General features: G+C 35.9%; 2 protein-coding genes across 4 annotated transcripts; one reads left to right on the forward strand and one right to left on the reverse strand.

Moving 5' to 3' along the window:
• Positions 1–9,058: 9,058 nt before the first annotated feature.
• LOC113302846 lies at positions 9,059–13,721 on the forward strand. 2 transcript variants are annotated; one of them, XM_026551800.1, is made up of 6 exons: positions 9,059–9,224; positions 9,602–10,162; positions 10,767–10,893; positions 11,106–11,475; positions 13,105–13,227; positions 13,330–13,721. In XM_026551800.1, exons 2-6 carry the CDS (start codon positions 9,994–9,996, stop codon positions 13,360–13,362), a joined length of 822 nt encoding a protein of 273 aa, XP_026407585.1. In that variant the 5' UTR covers positions 9,059–9,224; positions 9,602–9,993; the 3' UTR covers positions 13,363–13,721. The 2 variants fall into 2 exon arrangements, with proteins under 2 accessions (XP_026407585.1, XP_026407586.1); XM_026551801.1 differs by having other exon boundaries at positions 9,066–9,224; positions 9,602–10,060.
• Positions 13,722–14,574: 853 nt separating this feature from the next.
• On the reverse strand, positions 14,575–17,193 carry LOC113301912. 2 transcript variants are annotated; one of them, XM_026550748.1, is made up of 3 exons: positions 16,852–17,193; positions 16,537–16,611; positions 14,575–16,446 (listed from the first exon to the last, which is right to left on the reverse strand). In XM_026550748.1, exons 1-3 carry the CDS (start codon positions 17,008–17,010, stop codon positions 16,180–16,182), a joined length of 501 nt encoding a protein of 166 aa, XP_026406533.1. In that variant the 5' UTR covers positions 17,011–17,193; the 3' UTR covers positions 14,575–16,179. The 2 variants fall into 2 exon arrangements, with proteins under 2 accessions (XP_026406533.1, XP_026406532.1); XM_026550747.1 differs by having other exon boundaries at positions 16,852–17,185.
• Between the last annotated feature and the right edge of the window lie 2,693 nt (positions 17,194–19,886).

Raw genomic sequence — 19,886 nt, forward strand, 5'->3', positions numbered from 1 at the left:
TATGCGTACCGATGCGCGTACTAGCATGAGGTTCAATTCCCGTGTGTTAGAGCATTGATCGTTTGAACTCGCAAGTGTTGCTATCTCAAGCTTGTTTGTCAAGTTTAGTTGCCAAAACTATATGTCTTGATTTCTAGTCTACGTATAACTATGTCTCGGACTAGGATAATAAGTGTAGTTGAGATTTAGACTCCATGACTTTCATTGATTGAAGACAAAGAACTACCTAAGGGAAATTGTGGAACTTCATCAAGCAAAAGGTATGTTGATACTTGAACTCATCTATCACTCAAAAGTCTATTTATTTTATCTCTTATTTTGAGACAAAAGTCGTATTGTTATATGGACTTCAATTATATGCATTTGATATTTCGAGCCGATTTTATCTCGCTTATCTATTTCTCGAAATATGTGTTGGTAAGCTGTCTCTTTAACCAAGTTCATCTGTTACTCTTGACGCAATTCAAAAGAAGATCATGTGAAAATTGCCTGGTAACATCTTACATGATTTTTGTGAGACAATCATTTGATGTAGACCTGGAATATTTCGCATTGATATTTCAATAACTTGAAAATCCCTTTGATGCTAATAGTTTGTGAAAACAACTATTGTCATCCTCTAAGAAAGTTTCAATGATTAAAATGAGGGTTTAAAACATATAACCATGGTTGGATATATACATAGTGTGTGTATTCATATTTGTGCCAAGTATAAAATCCGTGAACCTTGGTATGCGTACCCCGTAAGCGTACTATGGGTTATGGAAGTCCGGAAACATTGTATGCGTACCCGTACGCGTATTGGTGGAAGTTCATGTCCGTGAATTTCTGCTGGAGTTTGGAAGTGTACTAAGTAGGCGTACCCGTTCGCATACTGGCAAAACCCAAACTCGGTTTGGCTACTTAAGTATGCATACCCGTTTGCATACTTGAGTAGGCTATGTTTTAAACATCGGTTTGTTCATGAACTAATACATTAATAAATTAAGGAATGCAATCTTTTCAAATCGTGCTATAATGTTCATGAAATGATTCAAGTGAATCAAAATCGATTTTGCTTCAATTTTGTCTTGTATACTTCTATGACAATATAAACAATTGAACAACTCTCTAACTAGTTACAATATGAGTCATTTGAACTAGTTACGAAAAAGATGAATCAAGTTAATAGGAAAGTGCTCATATGGCTAACCTCGGTTAACCAACGTTGAACCAACTAAGTTTACACATTTAGGTACAGTTACCTTTATCCAAATATTGATGCATTTCATTTGTGTATAACAAGCTAAGTTCGATCTAACAGTTGAAAGATATTAGCTTTAATCTAATTAGGTTTTCATCTAACGGTGAATATTGAATGTTTTGTTACTAATCTAACATTGATTTCAAACCCTGATTTGAAGTTTATATAAATGAGAACTCTAGCTTCTGGGAAACCTAATCCCCACACCTTCCGTGTGATACTAGTTGCGACTAGAGTCGATTCTCTTTAACCTTAGTTTTTCACGAAACCATGTAGGTTAACGACTTAAAAACTATTGGGATTGTGTGGACATACCCAACTATTTTCTCTGTAGTTGCATGTTCTGATCTTGATGTTTTTTATTGTAATTGAGTACTATCTTCTTTAAGATTTGCTCGATATTTATCTCCGATAGGCATGATTGAAAAGTCATCACAAACAACTTCATCTCATCGTTTGTGATTCCACAATATCTTGTTTCGTTAATCGATTGGGTTTATTGTGAAGTGTTTGATATTATTAAGCTGTTCTTCGGGAATATAAGACCGGTTTATCAATTGGTTCCTGTTCACCTTGATTTATTAAAAGACAAAACAAAATTTGTTGATTTATCTGTGGGAGACAGATTTATCTACTCAATAGACTTTTTTGTGTGATACATATTGGTTTATCAAGTCTTCGACTTTGGGTCGTAGCAACTCTTAGTTGTGAATGAGATCAGATAAGGGAATCAAGTGCGCAGAATCCGTCGTGGTTCAAGAAACGTAAGAAACACATTTGTACCTTGATCAATGTGAGATTGATTAGGTCTCGACTATATTCCAGTCCGAAGTTAGATTGAAGTAAGCTAGTGTCTATAGCGGCTTAATACAATGTGGTGCCCAAATCTGTACTAGGTCCAGGGGTTTTTCTGCATTTACGGTTTCCTAGATCGTTAACAAAATTTCTGGTGTATGTGTTATTTCTTTTCTGCATTATATTTGTTTATATAATAGAAATATCACAGGTTGTGCATTGAGATCAATCAGTTCTTGTATCCGACCTTTGGGTTGTTAAGTGAATTGATTGACACTTGAACATTGGTCTTTGGTATCGTTCAAGTTGTTTCTCAATATTCAATCAGGCTCACAAATTCATATTTGTTTGACTGCAGATTGAATAGAGAAATTGAGATATAAACTCTTTGATATACTTTTCATAAGATTAAGCCTGACTGTCTAGTTGATTCTCTTCAAAGTATATTGGAGTTTGTCCATACAGATTGCTAAGCGAAATATTGGGTGAGGTTGTTAGACCCCCGCTTTTTCAATTGGTATCATAGCAGGCAAACACGTTTAAAGACCTTACAAGTCTGTGCTTGTAGAAATATGATTTCTGTGGATTAAAGTGCATCTCACAAAAACGAAGATAGCAATGTCTTCCAAAGGTTTTGATTGTACCAAATGTCTTGGATTTACCTCAAAGAATAACTCCTTGGTCGATTCTTCTGAATCCCGAGGTAGAAATATGACATTTTATATTATGTATGAGTCTAAAATGGAACACACCATAACCTTAAAAAAACCTGCTGAGATCATTAATATTCAAGGTTCAAGGATAAAGACTCTTGAAGAAAAACATGATCAGCTCATTGATGAACTTGAGAAATCTCTTGAAAGAGAACGTGAACTCTACAACATCATTGAGTTCTTCTCTGACAATATCGAAAAACTCGTTCAAAAAACTACTTTACAGCGTGAAAAAAATTAGTTTGCTTAAAGATACTGTTAAAGAAGACCCAATTAAAGAAGAACGTTTAATCAAGACTCATGCATCAGAGGTGAACGACTATCATGTTGAAGAAGGAAAACTCTGTTTTGATGAGTAAGTCATTATCATTGCTTTTGTCTAATACCCAAAAAGTATTACCAAGCATGGTGAAAACCCCCTCCAATTAATTACATGCTAAGAGACACCTGCAAAACTTGCATGTATCAGAAAAGGTCATGAGTAAAGGGAATTACATTTCTAATCCACGATATTATTCATACTGTGGGAAAGGGAATCATTATGATTCACACTTCTTTGCTAGGAAGAAACAAATTTATGTCTTTCAAAATCCTTCTGTTGTCAACAGGGTGAATTGTCTGACACCATATATCATTCCTAGAACAAACCAGAAGTCTCATGCACATGGTTTCAGTCACTTTTCTAAAAACCTCTACATGAATTGTATCCCTCTTAATGGTGCTAATGCCGACGCTACAAATGTACACATTCCCAGTGCTAATAAAAATATGTCTGGTAGATCTAAGTCTAGGAAATGGATTTCTCTAAATTCAGATCTTCTGGAACCCATCTCTAGAGGTCATAGATTTTGTTTTCAGAAAATCCTTCTGATGAATATGTAAAACAGGTTTTGTCTTATTCCTCGGGGATGAGAATAAATCGAAGGAAGGTGTCAAACATTCAGATTGTATTTACAACTCATCTCTCAATAATCACGGTCGGATTACATCTCACTCGATTATCTAGCTCTAGGTAATCTCATCCTTGTACCTAACTTGAGAGCTACAAGGATGACTTTTGAGATGCTCAAGTCTACAGTAAGTCACCATTTATTTCTGTTTGGTTTAGATATTTTCTACTTTTTTTGAATTGAGGCATCTCTTGAATCAGATTGACATATGTATCGTTCTCTTATGCTTTGATTGAATTCTTAATTATTGAGCATTGAAGTGGTGTTATGAAAACATATTGTATTTTCCATGTTTTGGAGTTGTCTGATCCATCTATTTTCGGTCTACGAACGTCCATGTATTTCTTGGAAGTTCTTAGGGTTTCGTTAAACAAGGGGGTCCTTACTCTGTTTATAAACATATATATATATACTATATTGTTTTGCCTTCCCTAATAAAAAAATGGAAAACTTCTCAAGCCCTCAAGAAGTGGTGAATCTTAAGATGGAAGAAGACATCAAGGGATGTGATTTCATTCAAGACCTTGTCTTGAAAAAGATGATTGAAAGGAAAGAGTACAACTCCTGGATTGGAGAATCTGTTAAGGACTTAATTATTTTTTTTTCAAAATGACTCTAAGGTCGAGTTTGCAAGTCTTCAACTGCAATTAAATCAGCTTCTTGATGGTCAGACCAAAATCCTTGAAAATCAAAAGATCTTGATCCAGAATCAGAAGAAACTGTCAAAAGAATCAAGGACATCAAGGATACCTTTTGTGATGGACCATTTCAAAGTATGAAGTTGTCAAGGAAATTTGATTATTCTTTTTGGCTAGGAAACTTCATATGAGAATTTATTCTTGTGTTTTAATAAGAATAACTAGGGTTTGGAATAGCCTTTATTGTAAGTATACATAGATATTTCCAACGATTTTCATCTTGCAATGTTTTTAGATTTATTTATTTAAATTCTAAAGTTTATTTGGAAGATGATTTTGCTACTACTAGAGTAGAGATGCAAATTAAGGAAGCAGTGTATACAAACATAGAAGAAGCAAAATAAAATAAATTAAGAGTATGAAGAGATGGAATCAAAAACTTATCTTTATGAATAATGGAACCGAGAACAAAATATTCGAATTAGGAATAGAAGAAATTGATGTCCTGCACGGATATATTGAATTTGGGAGCTAGGGTTTTGCTCAAATTTCACCTCTTTGCCGCAACACCAAGATTAATTTAACACACTTGTTGAAACGAAACAGTTATAAGTGAAACGGATGAAACGAAACAATGATAATTGAAACACAAACGTTGAAATTTTGGATTAAAAAAGGCTGATTTGGTATTGGAAATGAATCAGATAGATGAAGAATTTTTCGCTAGTTACATCGCCACCGACTTTTCTCTCGAAAGATAATTCATTTTCTTCTACGTTTTCCGGAACAATCGAAGATTCATCAAATACTCCATGTAAGTTGTTTCCAAGGATAAGTTCAATGTCGCAAGTCCATCAAAACTCATTTAGTACATAGTATATCAACTCGTGAACCTGACATATCTCGCCTAAATCCAATAATCTAAACTTTAACTCTATCTTATAAAATATTTTATGTTAAAAAAAATAGTAGTGGGACTCTAGAAAATAAAAAATCATATTTGTTCATTTTAATCTAGTTCTTCACGGTAAATTTTTTTGTTCATTCACTCGCCTTGCCAAAAAAATTATTTGGTGATTGTTATAGGATCTGTCTTAAGGTTAGAGCAGTTCCTATGGAGTGAACAAACTCAGAGTATGTTCATTTTGCTCCCACTATGGGATGAACAAAAATAAAAAATGGATGTTCAAGTCAACATAATTGTTGATTTCAACATCGAGAGGAAACACCCAGCGCACGCCTGTGCTAAAAACGGGCGGGCTTGACACAAACGCTGGCGTCTTTGTGACACACGCCAGATTTTGTAGCAACAATGCGTGTCGTCACTTGAAACGCCAGCGTGCCTATTAGAAACGCCAGGTTCTGAACCAAAGGCGCCAACGGCTCAATCTGAACGGCTGAAAAATCTTGTGATCCAACGGCTATAATTCTTGAATTCTATAAATACTCCTCATCTCAACTCTAAATTCACACATTCTACACATGCTACACATTATTCACTCTCAAATCATCTCAAAAAATGCCTCCCAGAGTTCGTGGTGTTAGATTCACTCAACAAGAGGATTTAGCTATTTGTAGAGCCTATGTTTTTCACACACAAGAAGGTGTCTTAAGTAATGTAGCCAAACCGATGTTGCCTTTCTGGGAGAAAGTTTACAGAATGTTCGCCGCTAAAACGGGTAACATTTATAGGCGTAATACTCACGGATTGTCGCATCAGTTTAGTACAATTAGTATCAATGTATTGGAGTTCATGGATTTACTAATAAAGAATCACAAAAATAAGCTCAACGGTGAAGCCAAACATGAAGTGGAACCCAGAACTCTAGCGATGTGGCCAGCAACTCACGACGGTCGTTATTTCGACTTTCATGCTTGTTCCAACATTTTTAGGGTGCTCAACAGATACAATCCCCTACTCTAGGAATTCCACCACCTGCCGAGAATTAGGACGCCTATGTAGTAGTTGTTTTAATCTAATGTATTTTCTTTTATTTTCATGTATGATGTGGTTGTTCAATGTAGTACGTTTTTATTTATGATATTAATATTGATGATGCAATGTTTAATCCAGGAAAAATTTAAATTACTGATGTGCAAATGTGAATATAATCGTAATATCATAGTGAATCAATTTGTCCTACAATTTCAATCAGCCCACTCTACCAAAAAACACCTGGGACATTCCCAGAAATTCCTTCCATATGTGTCTTCTTCAGAAGAATTCCGCAAATGCATAAAAGTATTGCACCCGGGATTTGAGCATCCACTGATTCTCTATGGACAATGTTTATATTCGTGATCTCCATATCCACAATGCTTGCGGTGTAATAACTCCTTCTTCAATTCGGCTTTAAGTTTAAAGCTTTTGCAGAGTGTTGCAATCTTTTTTTTTTTTTTTTAATCTTCATAGCATCATATAACATATGTGGTTCCTATGGAAAATTGGGATCTTGACATTGCAAATGCCCGAGCTTTTCCGGTTGTGATTCAATCACCATTCTGATGCGTGAAAAACCTTCTCACGGACACTTTGAATACATCCAAGGACACTGCATAAGACTGTGGTATTTAGAAAACATGGTGGATTTTGAGAAAGAAATCTGTTGGTTTGGTTGAGAGACACCCCTAGTTTATCGTATTTATAACAAGAAAATAGGCGTTGGTAAATCGAACGGGCGATTTTAGTAAAGTCGTGCGCTTTTACTACAAACGCCACCTTGGTAATTCAAACAGGCGGTTAAAGGAAATTCGCGCACGGTTACTACAAACGCCAACGACTAAATCTCCAATGTCCCGATTTTGTTTCTCAACCTATAAATTTCTTTCCTCTCATCTCCAAATTCACATCTTTTTCTTCTTTTTCTTCTTCTTTTTTGCTAAAGCTCTTTATCTCTCCCACTCTGCAGAAATTTCTGTTAGAAATCGTGGTCCCAAGTTTACGTAAAAAGAGGATATAACTATATGCAAAGCATATTTTTTCCGTAGGGTAATCACTGGTGTCCTTTATCAAGACACTAGTGTCCTTTATTTTTGGGATAACATTTTTTCAATGTTCGTCTCACTGATGGGAAACCCAGGAAACCGAGATGCTCGTCGATTGCGTGCTCATTTTCAATATACTAGTAATGTACTACAACCATTTGTTGCTCTGGTAATGGAAATTGATCGAGAAAAGTTCGTCGGTGTAACTGAAGATGAAGTGATCCAAAGACCTATTGAAAATTGAGAGGATTCTCACGGTAAACCTTTCTTTACGAAGGGTGTTTCAGAATTCTAAAAGATGGTACATCTCAAGCACATCGTTACTGCACTCGAATGCCGCTCCCGGTCTTTACAATTGAAGAAGATGTTATTCTTGTTCGATGTTGGTTACATCGTATGATGAGACCAATGAACCATGACCATTTATGGGAAAGAATATTGGGACATTTTGTAGCATCCCAGAACTAAACCATAAGAAACAGTAAGAGCCTAGAACTAAGAATTGCATTCATCACTAAGGAAGTGAAATATTATACAAAAGTTTTGTGGATGGTTCACCGTAGCAATTCTGGACTTTCCAACGAAGAACTGGTGAATATCTTATTACATTTGTCCTTATGTACTCAACTGCATCATAAATGTCTGAACTTGTTGTTTGTTTTATAGAAATCCATCGGTCAGACCAAGTTTATTGAAGAAAGCGGAAGAGAGTTTTAGCATTTTGAATGTTATGAACTCTACAAAGAGAATGTCGCTGGATTTGAGGTAGTTTGATGTTTTTGTTGTGGTTTATTAAAATGTAGTTTGATGTTACTGTTGTGGTTTATTAAAATGTAGTTTGATGTAATTTGAAAGCTTAAATTATAATAAATTTCGCTTAATTTTAAGTGGAAATCTATTTTCATTCATTGATGCCAATTCTTTTACAAGATATTAGTGTAGGCAATAATAAAACGTACTAAAAACAACTTCAATAAAAATCGAGTACAAGTTTTGGCCTCCTGTTTATCTTCATTTGACGTATCTTCCATTCAACGCGCTCTTTCACAGTTTCGCATTTGTTTTTGAATTTTTTGTTGTTAACTTTCAGAACTGGAACTTTCTTTGCCTTTTAGCGGAACATTTTCTTGGAGCAACTTCTAAAACTTGCATTTCCCTCTTACAATTTTCAATATTTTTAAAATTCTTACATATCTTAGAAACAACAACTTCAAGTTTTGCATCGCAAAAAAGTGTGATCGCCTTTTCAGCCATTTTAGAAGAGAAAATTCAAGAGAAGTGAATTTGGTGTAAGTGAATTGTTTGAAGATAGTGGTAATTTATAGAGGAATAAAGTGAATTTCAAATTTTAAAAAACTACCCGTTGGCGGGTGTGATAAAAGCGCCAGCACTTTATCTTCATGCGCCGTGTTTGTTCTTCCTGCGCCAGAATTTGCTCTTCCTACACCAGCGTTTTTTGTTCTTACACCAGCAGTTTTACTTCGTACGCGCGCCTGTTTGTCACACGCCCTGTAATTTACCATAGTGGAAAATTCGGATCGGCCATCCACGTTGCTCAACAAACATTTTCGTTTCGCCATTACCATAGGAATTGCTCTTAGAATTAGGTTAGACCCCGTTTGAAACAAATTTTGAGGTCAAGGGTTCCTGGGGCTCGATACCTATACATACAAGTATTTTGAGGTCAAGGGTTTGAAGGTTCGATCGATACCCTCTACTACAAACAACGTCAAGGGTTTCAAGGGTTCGTTGAATAGATACCCGTTGCTACAAACAGAGCTGGATACCCTTGACATACAAAACAAAGCTTTAAGAAAAGGGGGCTTCCGATTTTCTTTCCGGCTCCTTCACCCGTTCTATCTTACAGCTCCGCTCCACCCTGCTCGAGCATCACCACCTCGTAAGTATTTTAAGCCCCTTTTTTCCTCTCTTTTTGTTTATCTCTCATAAATCTCTCTGTGAGATGTTTACTTACTCAAATCTAGGTTTTGTTTCTGCTGTTTAGGTAGTTCACTATTTCGAAATTAGGGTTTAATCCCTTCTTAAAATATTTTTCAGTCTTTTTACTTGATGTTATTTCTTTCAGTAGATTCAAGTTTCATTTGTGATTCTTAAGCTATTTTATTGTTTTTCACACTCTCAAAAACCAGAATAATCATTCTCTACTATTTCCTTACAAAGCCCTAATTGGAGCTTCCCAATTTTATTTTTTTCTTTTTCTTTGTATATTTGTAGCAACTCTTAAGTTTGGCCTGATTGTGCATTTGTTATTTGTAGATTTGTTCTTGGTTAGCAGCAACAACTTCTTGAAAAGATGAGCGACGAAGTCGAAGCATTTTGGAAAGGTTCTTCAGAGGGGGAAGTTAAGACATTAAAGATGAAGTTTCAATCTGATAATAGAGCTGATCATTTTGATTTATCTTTTGGTGAAGTTGTATCTAAAAAAAATGGTGTAAACAGCAAATGTCAAGGGTGGGAGGCATTCTCCTACACCTCATCCCAATATTCTCCCAAGTGATGGTCCTTGTGAAGATGGTAAACATAAATGTCCACATGATGGATGGGTGAAGACCTTTGCTGAATTGCTGGAAGAAAAGAGTGAAGATGATCTTTGGATACCATTTACAGTTTCAAATGAAGGAAGTCGTCGTCTAACTAAGTTTAAAGATATGAATAGCTGGCTTCTAATCATATTAAGGGGGGTACTTCGAGCAGGAATATGGTTAATGGACCAAGGTTTGGAAGTTGGACAGATAACTGTGAATGATATCGTTTTCTTAAAAGATGATTTAAGTTTTGAAAAGCCTCAAATAATTGATTGTTTAGTTACAGGGCGTAGTACGTATTTCATTTTTGTTGTTTAATTTGCAAATTTTTTTTTTACTTTCACATTAAGATTTCCATCAGTAAGTTTGTTTTTGTATGATAAGGTTGTAGTGGGACTTAAAGATTGCATGCTAGATTACAAGGATGTTGTGGTTTTAGCATCTTTCCTTATTGGCGTAGATCTTTTAGAGCCATCAGTGAGTAGTGAACACCACAAACTAAAAGCCTTAAGTAAAAGTTGTGGAGAGCTACTTCGACGTTTTTCCCGATAGTTCTCTGAGTTGAGTCACTATAAAAAGTTTCAGCATGTGAGTGATTCTCATGACTGTTTTAGTCAATTGGTTCGGAAAACCTTAAATTCTTCTGATGTTTTTAGTCTTTTGTTTTTTTGCATCACTATATTCATATTGTAGCCAAGAATTTTAACTATATGGATTATTTTCAGTTACACAAAATTTAATGTTGAATTCACTTGATGTTTTTTGTATTTTGGTATTTTATATCATTATATTCGTATATGTAGCCAAGGATATTAGCTATATGGATTATTCTCAGTTACACCAAATTGAATGTGACGTATAAAACCTCACAGATGTTTGTTCCTTGTTTATGGCAGGGAAAGGGCATCCCAATACTTACTTAAAGTCTGTTGCGGAGATGATCAAGTCTAAGTTTACTAAAGGGAACCCAAAGCTTGTCGAAGATAATCCAATTATTAAGTCTTTTGTCAAATGTTTAGAAGGGTAAGTAGTCTTTTCCGTCTTTTAGATTTGAATCAGTCATGTCTGGGTTTGGTTTTTGATTTAGATGTCATGCAATATCAACATTATATGAATGTAGTTGTGTAGTCTTGTATGGCCCAACTTAGAGTAACGTTATGCATATATTACTTTTCAATTTCATATGTTGCTTTTATTATTTTCTCAATTAACTTGTTTTATTATTCTTTTGCTAGTCATGGTCGTACTCTGCATGGAAAAAAGAATAACACCCGGCAGGAATATAGGCTCTTGGAACATCCTCTTTTTCTCAGTTTGGCACAGCATTGTGTCTTTAACGATAGAGTGAGAGATGAATTTAGAAACAAACATTGTTCTATTTTTCGATCGTTAGATGTATATTGTGTTTTGGACGGATCCAGTAAGAAAAGCAGACAGTATCCAGCGTCTGAAGGATGGAAGAGATTATTTAAGCAGCGCAGTAGTCCAGGCGTTATGCAAGCTCAACTGAACGTACATGGCGAAAAGTATCAGGGAGGCTTGGTTCCAGATCTTGTGAAGATATTTCGAGACACTAGTGCTCATGTAACTGGCTCAATCCCACCGGTAAGTAAAGTACTAAGATCTCTTTGAAATTATGTCATGCTTTTTAAGATTTCTTATCGTTCATGTAATGTTTCTTACTAGGGTAGAATGGAAATGAAAATGTGAATGTCTGTTGTTGAGAGAATTAATGTAGAAACTTAGGAGAGTATATTAGAGATGGAAGAGCAGTAGACATAATTCTAGAGGGATAAAGATACGGTAATGATAAAGAAAAATAGTATCCGTTAAAAAAGGTGTTGTTGCAATTGAGATGGTGGTGGTTTGAAAGTGTAGACAATACAAAAATAGAGATAAAATTAATTTGATGATTAAGTTGAATCTGATATCGAGTGCTTACAGTAATTAAGGTTAAAATTTAATTATTGGGATAATTAATTATGACTTGATTTATGTTTTACATGTGGTTCTAGTTTTACCATTATTTATCTGGCTGTTAACATGTTTGAGATTTTATTATGGGACCCAATATACCCTAGATCTTAAATTTAGGATGAAGTTGTTAATTAGTTAGATTTATTAGCAAGACCATCCATATATATACTTGTTTGATTTGGGAATTAGAGATAAATATTTGATCTTAAATTTAGGATGAAGCTGTTAATTAGTGGGATTTATAAGCAAGACCATCCATGTATATACTTGTTTGATTTGGGAAGTAGAAATATATATTGTTTCGGGCCATTTTTGCTTGCATAGTTTCATTGTCTTTGGTTGTATGCAGAGGTACGGTTAAGGTTAGTAGATAGATAGAGGGAAATGTATTTATGCATATATATGTGATCATTAAGAAGCATGTGCACAATCAAATCATGGTTGATTAGATATTACTAATTTATCAGTAAAATGATTTGTTAGTTAAGCTATAAATGATTACCACGACGGATAAAATTTGTTAGGCGAAAAAATCCAGAAAATTTCTACATAAAATGGTCGTCTTGCATGATTGAAGTGAGTTGTGTTAGATTATGACATAAAAACTTCAAAGGACCAGTGAAACAAGTGGATGAAATAGTATTAGTATGGGAAAGATAGTGATGGAGATGGTATACTTGCTAGTTGAGCTAATCACCTGTCTGTAGGCTCAAGGTAAAGTTCCCAAGTAAATCTTAGTTTTAATTCATTTCAAATTAGTTGATAAGAGATTTTATACTTTCCTTTCGTTCGGGTAACTTTAGAGTGGAAATTTCTAGAGATTGGGTAATTATTGTTAAGCAATATATGATCAATTGTTGATCATATTTACCATTTATGTTTGTATACATTTAGCCTCATCTCTATCTAGTTATCAGGAGGTATTCCAGAGAGTGTCAAATGTAAACTAGCTAGATATATTTATACATTACGGGCAATAGATTGATGTTGGTTATGTTGAATAGAAGTGATGGTGTAACACTAGTTGACCAGTATTAGATCAGCAGCTCGAGTTTTAAGTCCGTTCAACATTAAAAATATCATTAATGAGTTAACTTCATCTAGGCAGACCAATGAGTTGTACTACTGGATCAAGTCAATTAGATAATATCTGGAAGTTACATGTTTTTGTGTATATGTGTGATATGGAATATTTTACTATTTTCTGAGCAATGTGTATAGTTACATAACTGTTATTCATTTTTACTTATATTGCAGGCACGACAAGTGATCACACCAGAAGATCGCAAAGATGCTGGAAAACCTATCACACAGGAAATTATTGGGAAGTACATCAAAATCATCGGCCCTCATCTGCTTTCATATTTGTTTGAGTCTTATGTAAGTATAATTACCACTTTTGGAATCTCAATTGTAAATTTTCTTCGTTTATTTTCTGTCATTTACTGGAATTTCCGTTATAATAAATAACTTATTTTATAGGGAACGTGCGACACTGAGGATAAATTACGTTAGAGTTTGCATATGCATCTGCATGAGGAGGAGATACTTTTGTAATTGTAATATTTAGCGGTACCAGCTTGATACGCCAGGGCGAACCATGTGTTTTAGAAGCAAGAAGGCCTTTGTTTGGATTTTTGGATATTTGGAGAGATGGAAATAATTTTAAACTTTATTTGGCCCTTGTACTTTGATCCCTATCTAGAATTTTATTCAGGCTTGGATAAAGGTCTGTACATAAATTATGAAAATCAAATATTGAAAGAGTAGTAATCCTAGTTTCTGAGCTGTAGAGACCCATCGGCGACCGTTGGTACACCGTACGATCGAAACTTGAATTGATAAATTCAGCTGTCGCGTTAATTTATTGTTTCCGCCTCATTTTTTTTTTAGTTTTTCCGCCCTCCACGGTGTCGTACCCTTAAATGCCCCATCAATTTTCTTTCGGATGCAAAATGGCCACATAAGAACCACGATTGCTAAAGGCTGTTACTACTCCTAGCGGGGCGGGATTGCTAAAGGCTGTTACTACTCCTAACGGGGCGGGTATCAGACCTGGTCAACCAATGAAGACTACATGTGGATGACTTAAAAAAGAGGATAAACCTTAACAAATTAAATAATAGGTCATTAATACCCCTACGTTGTTTCTTCTTCGTTTATTACACCTTTTCCCAAATCACTAAACATTGTAACCTAAAATCAATGAAAAAATAGTTGATTTCCTCTCAAGCTATGAAAAAGCGGTGGGAGAGAAGCTTAAGAAGAAAATAAAGCTACAGATCTTGATGATTATGATCGGACCAACATTTTGAGTGACAATGTTTCCTCTAATTCCATAATTCTTTTGCGTATCTTCTACCACAGGCTGCTCTTCTCGTACTTTTAGTCCAACACACAAATGTCTATTTTAGTCCAAATGCAGATATCAATGAGACTATTTTAGTTCGCCCTGCAGAGGTCAGTAACACTAATTTAGTTTGACTGATACAGGTATCAGCAATACTAACTTAGTCCAACTGATGCATATATCAGTAGGACTAACTTAATCCGATTGATGCAGGTATCAGCAATACTAAATAAGTCCAACTGATGCATATATCAGCAGGACTATTTTAGTCAGACCGGTGAGTATAACCTCAACTTGTATGGGTAAAAAAATATGGCTATTAAACCAGCAAGATGGAGATAAACATTCAAGAATCCAACCATAAAGTCGTAGCTTAATTAGTTTATATATATACATATATTACATGTAAAAGTAATCACATGGACATGTTCCTTTTACAAAAATGTGATTATGTGCCACCACCAAAATGCATATGCTTTACACTTACATCAGTGGATCACTGTATTGCAGGTGAATACATATTACCGATGCAAGTTACAAAATAACAAAAAACCTGTTTTCCATCTCCAAACATCTTAATCATCATCAAGATTGATTGAGCCGCTACCCGGGACTCGTCTTTGGAGGCAATCGAGATAACTCCACTGAGAAATCCTCAGCTCATATTGATCTAGCCGCTCCTCAGCAAAGGGTTCTTCACATCCTTCCAGTACTCCATGTCAGGTTCTGGAGGCAGTGGACAATTTCCACTCAATTTTAACCCGATAAAGTGATTTCCCTCGACAAAACCCATGACCACCTTTTTATTCTTTATTTTAGTGGTCATTCTAACAGTAGTTGGGGCAAAAGTGTAGCTCATGTCTTTCCCAATATAATGCACCACAGTAGAAAATGTCTCGGCAATAATAAATCCACATTCCGGCATACACATCCATTTATCGATAGAAACATTTGTCATATTTCGAGGAATTGTAATGCGTTTCACCATATCATCATAGCCTTTGTCTCCCCACATGGTTCTATACAATGCTTGTTGTTTATCCATGTTACTGAGAATTTTCTCTCGAACAAATTGGGGACCTGACAACTTCAGCCTGATAGACTGATTCCCCAAATTAAGTTGTTTCTCTACGACCTCAAATACACAATTTCCCACCCTGCCAACTTCTTTGGTCGAAGTAACAAAAGGAATTATATGAATCGGCAAATATTTGAAGTATTTCTTGTCTGAAAATTGATAATCTGACAACACATTTACCATTGTTGTTGTTGTTGTTGGCTGACTCTGTTCAACTTCGGCACAAATTTGTGTTGCACTTTTGGGCAACAGTATTGGATTCGACAAACAAATTGCTGATGTTGTTGGCTGACTTCGTACAACTCTAGAAGAAACTTTACTAGCAATGTCACTTTCTTTATATTCTTCCTCGTACTGTTTATCCATATTTTCATGCCTGGATGGGAGTCTTCTAGTGTCGTTTTGCTTAGTCTTACCCTTCTTATAATCAGGCTTCAATGAAGGAGTTAAATTAGGGTGAGCAATTACATTCATGTCGAATTGAATAGCTTGCCTTTGCTCTGGTGTGGCTTCATTCCACCTTTTTTCCATATCTATTAACACACTCAATCCACGGAACAACTTCTCTTCCTGTACTCCATACACGGAGCTAAATGACAATTGCCTCCAGAAGGGATTAATAATAGAAAGGGGGATCGCTTCATTCCTATCACGATACATCTGCATCTCATGTGAACATAGCAGTCCCATAGTCGACTTGATAGTACAAATACAACCATTTTTGTCACTACCAATCATTGATTTGTATTGTTTTTCAAGCTTCATACTCTGTAGCGCAAAATGAGATACATGCCAATAAGAAGCCTAAACGTATGTTCCTTCCCATACCTCTAACTAAGGATTCTGGGGTCTCATGATTATGACAACCATTTCGAACAGAAACACGCCATAACGAATCTCCCCCTCAAAGAACACTCAGCAGAAATGGACATCCCCTTTTTTTAGACCATGTGTCTCTCTTTCTTTTGCCTATCATCACTGAGATTTCTCTTTTGGACTTGTGGATTCTGTAAACACCACCTCTCTCACATTGCAGTTCAAACCTATAACCTTTTCCAGTGGTCCAAACGTTCCGTTTCCTCACTGAACCCCCTTTTACAACAATAGCGCAGTTGTGATTTTTGCCTGTCTCCACGCACCATTTCTTCGCATCCAATTTGGTGGCAAAAACCTGTATTTTTTTCGACATCTCAATGTAAGAAAATTGTCAAATCTCTATTGATCATTCACCAAAACAATTAGACCCACTGAAAAACCGCACCTTATCAGAGGTGTAAAGATGTGAGGTGTCCGGGGATTCTTTAGAACTGGGTACAAAATCACCAGCATTAACCACCTTGAACAAAACAATTTTAGTTAGTAACTCCACACAAGTTGGTAGTGAAATTCACGATTCTAGAACATATGAGCATAGATAAATTATCGAACAGTAGTATTAAATTTGTACTCGACATTGACTATTTAAATTCAATGGGATAAATCAATTGATAGTCTGGTAGGATCATTCTGATAAGAAGATCACTATTTTGAATCATATATCCCTTAAAGCCACAATAAAAACAATTTATAAACTTACTGGAGTGTTTAAATGATCATCAATTAGGAAATCATCTTTGTCATCCTCTAACAACCCAGGATTAAGAGTATTACTGTAGAGCTCTCCATCTTCTAAGAAATCAAACCCATCAAAATTGAAATTTTCAGCACCCGTATCTTCTGAAAGAAGTTGTATCATCTTTTGTGTCAAACGTTACCATCCCTTTCACTTTTATGTTTCACGGAATCTTGTAGGTTTTTGAGAGGAAATCGACTATTTTCTCATTGATTTTAGGTCACAATGTTTACTGATTTGGGGAAAGGTGTAATAAACGAAGAAGAAACAACGTAGGGGTATTAATGACCTATTATTTAATTTGTTAAGGGTTATCCTCTTTTTTAAGTCACCCATATGTAGTCTTCATTGGTTGACCAGGCATGGTACCCGCCCCGCTAGGAGTAGTAACAGTCTTTAGCAATCGTGATAAGAACCAAGAAGAACCAGCAGTCCCGATCGAAACTGACAACGAATCAAACCAAGCCGTTCATCCAACGCTCGGTTGACAGTTTCAACATCGGTAGGATGTCGGATCGGTCAATAATTTTTCCCTTAAAATCGACCAAGCCGAATCGTGTGAACTAAATATTTCTAATCCCTTATTTAATGATTATTTTTAATCATAACCTTTCATTTCTTCTCATATAACTATAACTATAACGTAACCTAGACCAGTTCATAAATGAACCATGATATTGGACATACCAAAAACTTTCAAGGCATACAAAGGACTAGTCCTTGGGTGACCTTATAAGGGGTACCCTATGGGTGGTTTAATTACCTATATGCCCTTAAATCCTATAAATTACTAATCTATCTCTAACCTTAATACAAAAATCTATAATCATAAACCTAAAATCAGTTTCAACCCCTTCTTCTTCCTCCTCATCCTCCACAGCCGAACCCACCTTCTCCTTTTTTTTTCATCGTATCATCGCCGAAATTTAATCGTCGATTCGTGAAAATTTAGTCGATGATTAAACTCATCTATATAATGGTTCGCCGTAAGCCAGTATCTCGTTCTAATCGAGCGATTGAACAACCCATTGAAGAAGAAGAAGATTTAGAGAGTGAAGAAGAAACTCAAAATCAACCACAAAATCAACCAGAAGAAGAGATTGAAGAAGAACCAACTCCAGAAATGAGAATAAGAAGGTTAGTTTTACAAACCCATCTCGTATTTGATGTTTTTGATTGGTTTGATTGATTTAATTCGTCAAAATCATGTTTCTGTGGCGGTTACAGGGTATGGTTCGGCGCAAAACAAATCTTAGATGTGCGCCGAGCTGTTCTTGAAACTGAACCCTGAAAGTGCATATGAACGGCTCGGCGTATATCTGAAATCCGTTTTGAGCCGAACTGAGTGACACAGAGACTTATATTTAGGATCGGCTTATTCGATGGTGTTAGTTTTGTGCCGAATATGTTTTGTGAATTTCAGAAATTTTGCATGTGCGTAGGATCGGCTTGTATGGTAGTATTAGTTTTGTGCCGAATAATTGTTGTTTGAATTTCAGAATTTTTGCATGTGCTTAGGATCGGCTTGTATGGTTGTATTAGTTTTGCGCCGAATAAAGGTTTCAATTCATAAGTCTAGATTCGGCTTATTCGATAGTATTAGGGTTGCGCCGAATATCATTGTTAAAATTTCATAAATTTTACAAGTGTATAGGATCGGCTTATTTATATGATATCATGTTGGGCCGAATACATGTTTGAGTTCATAACCATAGACTCGTCTTATTCGACGGTATCGGTTGTGAGCCGAATATATAGGATCGGCTTATAATTGTTTTGTGGTATGAGCCGATCCACTCTCTGTGTAAGCTAATAAAAATTTCAAGACATGATTCGGCTCATATGTGTTATTTCGGGTAAGCCGAGCCTTCTTATTTTCTTACAAGTTTTTGGCTTTCCAAATCTCTTTGTTGTTCGAATTAGTCTTATAACTTTCATACTTGTTTCAGGACCAATGCAGCTACAAAGAGGAAGAAGATGGAGGTAACACCTTCTACTTCTAAAACTCCCGATCCTAGAGGAAGAGGTAAGAAAAAATTGGGAGCGGGAGCTAGAGGAGGAATTTTAGAAGAAGAAGCTGAAGAAGTAAGAAATGAAAGACAAGAAGAAGGAATAGCTGAAGATGAAGAAGTTGATGATAATCAAGAAGTTCATCAAGAAACACAACCCCAAGGAAAACCCAAGAAAGACAAGAAAGGTAAGAAGGTGGCAGAACCCGAGAAAGAGAAGAACGATGATGATCGACAGATCACTGGTTTACACATTCCTGATGAAGATGACGTAATTACACCTCGATCAGATGGTTTGCCTCATGGTCTTCCGGAAGATGGAGGAAATGCGTTGATTGGTTATGCCGATTCTTGGGCGAAGAAAATTTATGAGACTCCTGATCACAACCGTGCAGTCCGAGTATTGAGACACCAGAGGGCAGCGGAATGGAGTCTTGATGAAGAGGTTCCTGAGGTGATTGCTTACGTACAACGCAGTGCTTTATGGCCTATCATCAATTATGGACATAAGGAATATGATAGTGTGTCGGCCTATGCATTTACCGAGCGCTTTTGTACAGAAACTTACACATTTCAATTACCTTTTGGAGAGATGGCAATCACTCCTGATGAGGCTAGTAAGATTACAGGCCTTAAAGCAAGGGGTGTAAGTGTGGATGCTGGTTTTTATGACATGAGTTGGGATGAGCTATACAATTTGTACCTGGAATGCCTTGGTTGGGGTTCACAGAAAACTGAGTTGGAGTTTTGTCGATCAGTTAAAGATGTCGATACCGTTTGCATACCAGGTGGCAGAAATAAGAAGAATAAGAAGATCAAGTTGACTAACTTGAAAAGGGAGTTTGAGAACACAAAGGAAAGAGTCACACAAGGTTTGTTGATAATGGATCCCGTCAAAGTGAAGCAAACCGGAACTGCCTACTTGCTTTATACTCTTGGTAGAGACATCTTTCCCGACACTACCGGAAACAAGGTAAATGCTAATTATCT

This window comes from Papaver somniferum, chromosome 8 (assembly GCF_003573695.1).
Source record: "Papaver somniferum cultivar HN1 chromosome 8, ASM357369v1, whole genome shotgun sequence".
Classification (NCBI taxonomy): domain Eukaryota; kingdom Viridiplantae; phylum Streptophyta; class Magnoliopsida; order Ranunculales; family Papaveraceae; genus Papaver; species Papaver somniferum.